Raw genomic sequence first — 11694 nt, 5'->3', positions numbered from 1 at the left:
ATAATATTAATGAGACAATGAGGACGATGTCATACTAGATTTTCTTCATATTCACAAGGATTTTGACATGTTTAAATCGGCTGCCACTTACAACAACAAAATAAATATAGATGAGTACGCCATGTCTGTGTCAGCCTACATCAGTAAATGCGCAGAAGACGTCAGCAATACCAAAACCATCTGCACCCGTGCCAATCAAAAGCCCTGGATGACTGCTGAGATACGCAAACTGCTAAAGGTACGGAACCTTGCCTTTAAATCTGGTGACGAGGAGGTGCCGAGATCAGCGAGGGCTAACCTGAACCGTGCTATTAGACTAGCAAAGCGATCGCACAGTCAAAAAATCCAGGACCGTTTCCTCAGCACAACCAACACCAGGGATATGTGGAAAGGCATTCAGGCCATCACCAGATACAAGCCAACCACTGCCCCAGTGCAGGACACTAGCATGGACTTTCTGAATGACCTCAACAACTTCTTTGGGAGGTTCGAGGCACAAAATGGCACCCCTGCAGCGAAAGCGGTTCCAAATCAGGACGAAAGAGCACTCCTCCTGGACTCAACTGACGTGAGGAAGACCCTGAGAAGGGTCAACACACGGAAGGCTCCAGGCCCGGACAACATTCCAGGGCGGGTCCTTAGGGAGTGCGCCGATCAGCTGGCTTGTGTACTAACAGACATTTTCAACACCTCGCTAGACCAAGCCACAGTACCATCATGCTTTAAGATTGCCACCATCATCCCAGTGCCAAAGAAACCCCAGATCTTATCATTCAACGATTACCGGCCCGTTGCACTGACTCCCATCATAATGAAGTGCTTTGAGAGACTGGTTAAAGAGCACATCACCTCCAGTCTCCCCTCCTCACTCGACCCCTTTCAGTTTGCCTACCGGACAAACCGCTCCACCGGGGATGCCATCTCCTCTGCGCTTCACCTGAGCCTGACACACCTAGAGGAGAAGAACACCCATGTGCGGATGCTGTTCCTGGACTTCAGTTCAGCATTCAACACCATCATCCCACAACACCTGGTAGACAAAATGAGACTCCTGGGTTTCAACACCCCCCTGCGGAACTGGCTGCTGGACTTCCTCACTGACAGACCCCAGTCAGTGCGGATTGGTCAGAACATCTCCGATGTCATCACCCTCAGCACGGGCTCCCCCCAAGGCTGTGTCCTGAGCCCCTTGCTGTTCACCCTGATGACACACGACTGCGTCCCTAGGTCCGCCACAAACCACATCGTGAAGTTTGCGGACGACACAACAGTGGTGGGCCTCATCAGGGACGACAACGACCTGGCCTACAGAGAGGAGGTGGAGCAGTTGGTGGGCTGGTGCAGGCACAACAGCCTGGTCCTGAATGTTGACAAAACTAAAGAGATCATTGTCGACTTCAGGAAAAAACAGCCCAACCATGCCCCACTTTTCATCAACAACAAGGCTGTGGAGGTTGTCAGCAGCATCAAGTTCCTAGGGGTGCACATCACAAACAAACTCACCTGGTCCGTGAACACTGCATCACTGGTTAAGAGGGCACAGCAGCGCCTGTACTTCCTGCGGAGGATGAGGAGAGCCCACCTGCCCCCACCCTCCCTCATCACATTCTACAGGGGCACCATAGAGAGTATCCTGACCAGCTGTATCTCTGTGTGGTGTGGAGGCTGCAGCGCTTCCGACTGGGGTAGTGTGAGGAGGGTGACGAGGACAGCAGAGAAAATCATCGGAACTTCTCTCCCCTCCATTCAGGACATTGGCCAGAAGCGCTGCCTATCCCAAGCTAAGAACATTATCAGGGACCCCTCTCACCCCCATCATGGACTGTTCACTCTGCTAGCCTCTGGGAAGAGGTACTGCAGTGTGCGGTGCAGGACCACCAGGTTCCACAATAGTCTTGTCCCCCTGGCCATTAGACTGTTAAACGGTCAATCAAACACATAGTAAATCTAAACTGCTGCTAATCTGTACATCTGTTGGTTTTGTTTGACTTTTTGCACTACTGGCAGTTCTTTATAGCTAGCCACTCCTTGCACATCTGTTTCTCTGCACTATTGTACTTACAGCGTTATTGTTACAGTGCTATTGTTACTGTTTACCTGACTTGTTTACCTGACTGCCCATTTTGCACATCAGGTTAGCTGCTCCACTATTTGCGCTACTGTAAAATACTATACATAGCCATAATTATTTAGTATATTATTAGTACTCAATACTCCAACTCAATACAACATTTTATTTATATCTGTACATTCAAGGAAACTGTGCGGGTCAGATGTATCGACATTTCGTTCTGTATACACGTGTACTAGAATGACAATAAAGTAGATCTGAATCTGAATCTGAATTTATTTGATGGCCACGTTGAAGATAATGGATTTAAGGCCAACCTTTTATATGTGTAACCGCAGTGTACCCGTCCCACCAAAGATCCACATTCACGCTGGACTGGATGATGAGGTTTTTATAACAGTTGCTGCAAATGAATTGGTCACAACACAACACGTGGTAAGCTTCTCTGCTGGCTTTGATCTCGTTGGCAGCTCGTTGTAGAATGCCAGCAAAAACATATCAAAGAGCTTTCTTTTCAGTTTACATAAAATATATTTTAGAATATCAACCATCACAATACATTTTTACATCCATTTTAACAAGATACTTTTATCAAGAGATCGTATAGTGTTTTTTTTAACGTTTACGTTTTCTTTAGTCTGAATTTTAACCAACATCATCCTTTTTATATATATGAGAAAATAGAAATAATAACAATAATGAGTATAAAAACGGGTACATTTTACCTGCAAATGAATGAGTCACAACACGTGGTAAGCTTCTCTGCTGGCTTTGATCTCTTTGATCTCAATAAGGGGAATTAGCATTTTAGCACAACATGCAACGTCCGGCAAAACTAATCTGTTAATAAACAACGGGGTAGACTGCTGGAAGTGTGAATTTCCCTACGGGGATGAGTAAAGTATCTATCTATCTATCTATCTATCTATCTATCTATCTATCTATCTATCTAACATAAAGGGCGACAGAAACAAAACGAAAATAAATCCAAACAGCTTGACAACATCAATCACATTACTGTGCATGTTGAGAGATTTGTCAGCTGTGGTTTTAATGTTTAAAATTGACTTTTTGCGGAGCACCAAAAGATCGTTTCTTACTGTTGGCAGCTCGTTGTAGACTGCCAAAAAAACCCGCCTTTCGGTCACATGTCAAAAGCCAAACCAAACCCCACCCCATACCAGCAGGTGGCACTGTTGGACTCATCATTGCAGGACACTTACACAAAAACTATACAACATATTTCAGCAGGAATTTCAATAAAACAAAAGTTATTATTACACCTGTTACATATGTAATCATTAACTCACGCATCAGTTTTGAATCGTACATTATTCTACCTCAGATGGTATAGTCTAGAATGATTGTTCTCACATTTCTTCACGGTTTGTTGATCACTCAAGTGTGAATAGAATTTGAACGTTATAAAACATGCAGCACTGTGTGGCTCTCGGGGACTGGATTTTGAGCCCTGCAAACTATTGTACTGTGCAATGTAATGCTGTGCTGCCATCTATTGGATGCAATGAATAAATTAAATTAGGGGGGCGGGGGCTGTGATCCTTGGGTTAAAGTGGTCTTTTTTCTTTTTTGAATGAATGAATGAAGATTCATCATCATCCACTAATCAACAAAAGGGAACAAGATATTTGCACAAAAAACAGCCGAACAATACAATAATATATATAAACTTGTTTGAGGGGAGAAAGCTGTAGCCAAAGAATTTGAATTAGAAATGTATTTTAATGGGCGGCAGTGGCTCAGGTAGAGTGCTCGTCTTGGGATCAAGAGATGGCAGGTCGAATCCCGGCTCCTCTGTGTTACATGTCAAAGTTTCCTTGGGTAAGACACTGAACCCCCAATACCCCCAATAAGCAGGTTAGCGCCTTACATGGCTGCAAAGCCGCTATTGGGAAATGTGAAGCACACTGTAAAGCGCTTTGGGAAGTCTTGACTTGAAAAGCGCTATATAAAATGCAGATCATTTCATTTCATTGATATGAGCATTGTTTACGACAAGATTAGACATGGCTCTCCAGTACAAACACGTGAAAAAGGCTTAAAAGAGAAAAATAAGATTAAAAATGTCAGGAAAGATAGGCAAAAATATCTCCAATGAAAACTTAGAGACAGGCCAAATTTGTAAGTGCATCAGACAGCACTTCAGAGATGAGCATTGAAGGGCAGCAGCATGTGACAATACTGATACTGGAGGGGAAACAAAATAATGAGTGCTGTATCACATTCTCCAATACGCGTTGCATAACTTGTGGCCACGACCTTTGTGGCGATGTCGTTAACTCATTTGCTTTTGTGACATATTTGACGCTCAAAGACACTTTGTCTTTATATTGACTTTGCATTTCTTACATTTTGTATCTATATTAAAATGTATGTATTTCAATTAATCAATAACTATCCATCCATCCATTATCTGCAACTGCTTAGTAGGGTCACAGGGGTGCTGGAGCCCATCCCAGCCATCCTTGGGCAGTGGGCAGAAGACACCCTGAATTGGTTGCCAGCTAATTGCAGGGCACACAGAGACAGACAACTCACTCACCCATTCACACCTAGGGACAATTTGAACCGGCCAATTAACCTGATATGCAGGTTTTTGGAATGTGGGAGGAAGCTGGAGTGCCTGGAGGAACCCCATGCAAGCACAGGGAGAATATGCAAACTCCACGCGGGCGGTTGCAGTAGCTGGACTTGAACCCTGAAACCCTGCACCGTGGGGCTGCGCGCCATCCGCCGTGCCGCCCTAATCAATAACTAGAAAGATCAAAATAACAGTTCCGTAAAATAAATAAATATTAAAAAATATGTTAAATGAATAAATGATTCAATAAAATGGTTTCATTAAAAAACATATATGCGTAATTAGATGTGAAATTAAGGCATACTCACTGGGCGACTGTCTGGACTTGGTGGAATAAATTTATAGATATCATATAAATATTTTAAAGTATTATTATTAACAACTTTATCAATAAATCCGATACTTTGTTTATCGAACTGCTCTAAACCGTTGTGTGGAACCTTAATCCAGTCGTGCATTTCTTTCAGGAAGACATTTCACGAAGCACCACACATGCCCCGAATTAGTTTGACAAGCTATCATTTTTTGAGCTGTTGATTCTTCATTGAGAAATGGCAGACGACTTGTTGCAGTGGTGTTTGGAGCAGCTACAACAAAAGTTTGGTCTGGAGGCATCGGAAGATATCGTCAAGTAAGAAACATTTAAGATGACGCGCTGGCGAAAAGTGTCATACGTTTCTAAAAGCGTATTTGTTATAAACAACATGTACAACATCCTATATGCCGACATTAACATCCTATATGCCGACATTTCTTGGGTAAATTTTGTGTAAATTATAACTATAACCTTATCCTCCTTGTTTTATAACCTTATCTTCTCTGTTCCTTTATCTTCTTGGGTTTTTTACATCACTGTGAGTGTGTGAAACTGGAGTGTCATGCCCAATTTCGTTGTCACAATATGTTAACCCATTTTGTAACAATGACAATAAAGGTATATTCTATTCTATTCTACAACATGGTCGCGTATCCTGTCAAAGTTAATGTGACTTAAGCTTGTCATTCAAAGTGTTCGTTAAATTTACTCGTTTAAAGTGGAAAGATATTTCATTTTCAGAACCAGATCATGTCATTAACCCTCGTGGCATGCGAATGATGTAAATGTTTACGTTTTATTGGATTTAAATCAAAGAAAGAGGAGTGAAAAGTAAACACTTGGGAGCTCAATTTTTTCCCGCATTGTGAAACCATGTATATTTTCAAAATGGCATTTGGGAGCCTACCACATAAAATACAGAAAACATGCTATGGACATTATTTGGACTTGTATAATTCCATCATAATTCTCAATCCTTGATATGTCATAAACCTGGAGGATTACAATGCACTTCCCGGAATTTTGGTATTTTTCTCGTCAGTGCCGTGGAATCATCCATCCTTTACATGTAGCGCCTATCCACAGTAGGGTCGCGGGGGTGCTGGAGCCCATACCTGGTATTGTCAGGGAGTGTGCAGGGGACACCCTGAACTGGTTACTAGCCAGTCGTAGAACACAAGTCAAGTCCCCCAAGTCACTCGCTCATTCACAACTAGGGACAATTTGTTCGGGCCAATTAACCTGACATGCACGTTTTTGGATTGTGGGAGGAAACATATGTCATATTGACCTAAAATAAGAGGGGGGGGAAAGCGTCACGTAAGGAACCAGCTGTTGATTGGTGGGGAGCAGGCTCCCTTCGTTCACTTCCAAGAGCCGGCTTATAGTGGCGTTCCATTCGCGAATGACACAATTTGGGTGCTGTCAAAACTCAAGTCAAGTCATGTTTATTTGTATAGCCCTTAATCACAAAGCGTCTATAAGGGCTGCACAGACCACAGATTATTGCCAACCACAGACTATTATTACACCATCCCCTGATCTAAAACCGACATGAGGGCGAGAAAAAACTCAAAAACCTCAACATGAGGTAATGAAGAAACCTTGACAAGGGACTGCACATGAGGTAATCCCCTTTCCAGAATGACCAGACTGCAATGGATGTTGCAATAACAACTAATACACAGATATTGTCAACATAAAATATAGGTTATTCAAATGCTATAGAATAGTAGAGTGTTTTAAGCTTAGATTTAGATATATCCACTGAGGTTGCAGATCGAATCTCAGGGTGAAGAGCATTCCACAGCACCGGGGCCCGAATGGAGAACGCTCTCGAACCTGCGGATCTCTTCTTGGCTCTTGGGATCACTAATAGACCAGCATTTTCAGAGAAAAGGCTCTGGACCGGAACATAGGGGGTATATTGAATCTGAAAGCTATGAGGGAGCAAGTCCATGCATGATGCATGAAAAACACAGAATTTAATTAGGGGGCAAATACTTTACCACAGCACTGTACATATATTGGGGCTTTCAAAAAATCCAAGTCATATACCGTCATTTTATGTCATATCACCTTAATCTTTTATTCACACACGTTTTAAATTCTATAATTGTTTTATAATTTCGAAACCTTTGCTAGTAATATCTCTTTCAGACCAGCCTTTATATTCAAACATCCTTGATAAAGGGCTGGAAAACCGCCTCTGTATGATTTTTTTACTTCATGAACCTTTCCCATCCTTTGTCTTAGATACATCGTATCAATTGAAAAAGCTGAGGAGATTCGGGAATATGTTGGTGACCTTCTCCAGGGCACAGATGGAAAGAAAGGGCAGTTCATTGAAGAGTTCCTCCGCAGGTGGAAAAAGACTCAAATACAGGCTGGCGATATGGCCGGTCTTTTCCTTCTCACAGAGTCGATGTCTGCAACAGGTGGGGTTGACATTTTTTTTTAATCAGGCGTTTCAGAAGTACAAAAACTACAATCTATCCTTCACAATCAATTTGGTATATGGTGGTAAAAAACTAAAATTTGCTGTATGGCAAAATGTGGGGTTTTTGTCCGCTTTTTGCCTGACTTTCAGGGCTTTTCTCTCCACTCCAACTGCCTACCACAACAAATTGCCCCTTCCCATCAGCAAATGTGTCAATTTTTACAAGCTACTTTACCAATAGGAATATTTAGTTTTTGTTGTGGGAAACACTTTAATGAGGTTTTAACAAACTTTATTGATACAAACACACTACATCACACTCTAACAACGTGGCCCAATTTAGAGCTTACAAACATTGCTTATTCAAACATCATTACTAATGTTTTAATGAAAGAAACAATTGTAGCAGGATAACAAGGTTACCATGACAAATGAACAAGTAAGAGGTCGAGAGACAAAATCACAGGCAGAGAACAACTTGATTAATTTATTGAATTTCTTTCAATAGTATCAATCCATATGTAATTGTGTGATTAGCTCTTTGTTAAATGTGTTGTTAACTTTCACATTTATGGTTTATTTACACATATGAAATGTGTTTGTGAATGGTGACTTAAGGTTGTGTTTTCATAATCAGACTCCCAAGATTCCCACAAGAAGTCTAAACGAAAAGGTCGTAACAAACAAGAATTGTTGACTGTGAGTCAAATGGATCCTGAACCCGAGCCTGTAAAAACACCCATGGATTTGATGAAGGTCAGTTTACACAGGCTTAAATGTTTATCCCTATATGAATAAAACACATTATTATGTTTTACCCTTTTTACAGACAAAGGAATGTGCAGTTAATTCTTCAACAAAGAAGAAACACAAGTTCACAAATCTTTATGGCAAAGAGGGTCAGGACAAGCTGACAGTTGTACTGCCTGGCCGACACAGCTGTGAGTGTCTTGCCCAAAAGCATGGACTCATCAACAACTGCATCAGCTGTGGGCGCATCGTATGCGAGCAAGAAGGATCCGGACCTTGTTTCTTTTGTGGTAGCCTGGTAAGGACATTTTTGTGTATTTTTTTTTATTTCAGTCATCTTAAATAATCTCTACATTTTGATAAATGTATATGCAACTTAAGGTCTGCACCAATGAGGAACAAGAGATTCTGCAGAGGGACTCAAACAAAAGCCAGAAACTAAGAAAGAAGCTAATGGGAGGTGAGAAATCGTGTTCAGCGCTACTGTAAATATTGAACTATGGTCAAAACTGCTCATCTTTTTGCTAGCCATTTCCATATGTAACCGTTTAGGGTTTAAACTGAAATACAGGTCCTTCTAAAAAAATAGCATATTGTGATGAATTTCATTATTTTCCAAAGTGTAATAATAAAAGAGTAACTTTCATATATTTTAGATTAATTGCTCACCAACTGAAATACTTAGTTTTTTTTCTGTTTTAATATTAATGATTTCTGCATACGGCTCATGAAAACCCAATATTCCTATCTTAAAAATTTAGCATATGATGAAAAGGTGCTCCAAACAATCCCCTGACCAAATCATCAACAAGTTAACGCTACACACCCGCAAATTATTCCTGAGGTAAAAAAACTCATTCCTCAAAACCGCAATCATCGGTAACACTGACTGCTGTCCAGAAGGCCACCATTGACACCCTCAAGCAAGAGGGTAAGACACAAAAAGAAATATCTGAGTAAAAAGGCTGTTCCCTGAGTGCCGTATCATAGCACCTCAATGGGTAGTCTCTGGGGGAAAAAAAAGAGTGGCAGAAACGCTGCACAACCAGAAGAGGGCACAGGATCCTGAGAAAAATTGTGGAGAACGGACGACCTGGGAGACCTGGGCTGAGTCTGAAGTATAAGCTTCCAGAGCCACAGTGCGCAGGAATGTGCAGGAAATGGGCTAAAAGTGCTGCATTCCCCAGGTCAAGCCACTTTTGAACCAGAAACTGGCAGAAACTGCTGACCTGGGTGACAGAGAAGCCACACTGGACTGCTGCTCAGTCGAGCAAAGTACTTTTTGGGGGTGAAAGAAAATTCTGCATTTCTTTAGTAAATCAAGGTGCCAGAGTCTGGAGTATGACTGGGGAGAATGAAATGCCTTAATGCCTGATGTCGAGTGTCAATTACCCGCAGTCAGCGATGGTCTGGGGCACCATCTCAGCTGCTGATATTGGTGCACTGGGTTATATCAAGGGCAGGGTCAATGCAGCTTGCTATCCGGAGATTTGCTCACAGTGCCAAAACCACTGGAAAATGGTTTAGTGACCATTGTGTTACTTTGCTCAATTGGCTTTTCAACTCTCCTGACCTGAACTTCATTGAGAATCTGTGGGACAATTTAAAATTGAGAGATACTAGACCCGACACTGTGAATGAGCTTAAGGCTGCTATCGAAGCAACACAGGTTGATTTCCCCCCATGTCGAATTGAAGCGGTCATTTCTGTAAAAGGATTCCCGACCATGTATTGAGTGCATAACTAAACAGAATTATTTGAATGTTGACGCTTTAAAAATTAAACACACTTTTTTTTCATTGGCCGAATGAAATATGCTAATTATTTGAAATTTGGATTTTTATTTCCCTTACTATTTTTGCCAAAATCATCAATATTAAAACAATAAAAGGCTTCGACCTCTTCTGTTGTGGGTATGTATCCAAAATATAGGAAACTCTAATGTCTATTAGTACGTAACAGAAAATAATGAACTTTATCACAATATGCTATTTTTTTGAGAAAGACCTGGAGCTTTTGTGTGAATTTTCTCAATGCCACAAGCACCACATTTTTAAAAGCTCTTTAATGTTTTAGAATTACAGAGCATTTTATTGTTAGGAAATCATTTGGATTGAGTTTCTCTTTAAATGATTTGACATTGATCTACACTTTGAATTTTGGTCTGATAATCTGTTTATTCTCATTATGCGAAAGACTAAGCCTAATTTAAGGAAGCAGTATGGAAAATTTTCTTTTGGAAAAGAAAATTGCAAGAAAACCCTCCTAAGATTTTGGCCTTTGTTTTTTTTCGTGCCTCTTGTGGAGTGTAGACATACAGGTCTATCTTAGACGCGCTCGAGTATAGTCTTCTTTTTTTCATCTTTTTGGGCGTTTGGGTTGGCATTTGGACTGCATTTGAAACAGTCCTTTTCAACTTTCACTATTTCCGTCTTGAAATAAAAAAAACTGCCAGCGTGCTCTTGAATTCGGAAATCACTCTTCTCCCCTCCATTCCTCGGCCTCCTTACCTCTGGATTAATGTTCTGCATGGACGTAAAACCGATGATAAAAGTAAGATAAAAGCAGATGGGCGTGGTAAAAAAAATAAAATAAATAAAGGCTCATCAAACTCAGTTGGGCATTGTTAACAAGTACCTTTTTATAGAGAAAGTATTTCATTTCAAACTTTTTAAGGACCCCTCAAACTAAACACCCCACTTTTATTATTAATAGATATGATTGTTCAAAACAGGAATCTCTTAAGTCCATCATGTGTACTGTTTTCATCTTTTGAAAGATTGCGGTGAAAGAGATTACCTGGGACATCAGGAAGCCAAGATAAAGGCTGGCTTAGAAAAAGCTGTTCTGCACAAAGACAAACTGTTGGAATATGACCGAACTAGGTAACTCAATTAGCAGCATTAAGGTTCAGCCTTACGGAATCACAAAAAACATTTTAAAAATCTGCTTTTTTCTTTGCAGTGTCAAGAGAACTCAAGTGCTTGATGATGAGTCGGATTACTTTGCCTCTGAATCCAACCAGTGGTTATCAACTGCTGAGCGCGAGAAGCTAAGGAAAAAAGAAGAAGAGCTGCGTGAACTTCGTCACGCGTCTCGTAAAGATCGCAAAATAACCATAGACTTTGCCGGTAGACAGGTCCTTGACGAGGTAAACAACCTGAAGGAGTATTATGACAGGTGAGAAAGATGTCAACAGGACCTTTTTAGCCACAATTTGCAAGTTGTTTTTTTTTTCATGCACTGTTTTGAAATTTTACCACACAGATTAGATGAGACCCTCCAGACAATGCACATTGAGTCTGCGGAAAAATCCCCAGGCTATAAACACCTGCGACAACACCTGCGAGAACTGGTCAACCCGAACATAAAGCAGAGTGCACCAGAGGTAGGTCACTTTAACATACACTTCAAAACATGCCTCACTTCGTTTATCTCTTACCCTCCGCTTTCCATAGGTCTGCCTCAATGTCAGTCTTACTTCATGTTTGAAACTACGCATATAATTAGGTCAA

General features: G+C 41.1%; 1 protein-coding gene across 3 annotated transcripts in view; it reads left to right on the top strand.

Moving 5' to 3' along the window:
• Positions 1–5122: 5122 nt before the first annotated feature.
• trip4 (thyroid hormone receptor interactor 4) overlaps positions 5123–11694 on the top strand; it is a 76147-nt gene continuing 69575 nt past the window's right edge. For 2 of the 3 annotated variants that reach the window (XM_088333153.1, XM_088333154.1), the window contains exons 1-8: positions 5124–5304; positions 7246–7427; positions 8067–8185; positions 8259–8477; positions 8561–8639; positions 10959–11064; positions 11144–11359; positions 11447–11567. In XM_088333153.1, the coding sequence (XP_088189279.1) occupies positions 5225–5304; positions 7246–7427; positions 8067–8185; positions 8259–8477; positions 8561–8639; positions 10959–11064; positions 11144–11359; positions 11447–11567 (1122 nt within the window). In that variant the 5' untranslated portion in view covers positions 5124–5224. Of the gene's footprint in view, positions 5305–7245; positions 7428–8066; positions 8186–8258; positions 8478–8560; positions 8640–10958; positions 11065–11143; positions 11360–11446; positions 11568–11694 lie in introns of all 3 variants that reach the window. The other variant, XM_088333152.1, reaches the window with a different exon arrangement.

Source organism: Urocampus carinirostris, chromosome 4 (assembly GCF_059441175.1).
Source record: "Urocampus carinirostris isolate Australia breed hairy pipefish chromosome 4, RoL_Ucar_1.0, whole genome shotgun sequence".
Taxonomy (NCBI): domain Eukaryota; kingdom Metazoa; phylum Chordata; class Actinopteri; order Syngnathiformes; family Syngnathidae; genus Urocampus; species Urocampus carinirostris.
The sequence above is the reverse complement of the archived record's forward strand: the minus strand, read 5'-3'. Positions and strand labels throughout refer to the sequence as shown.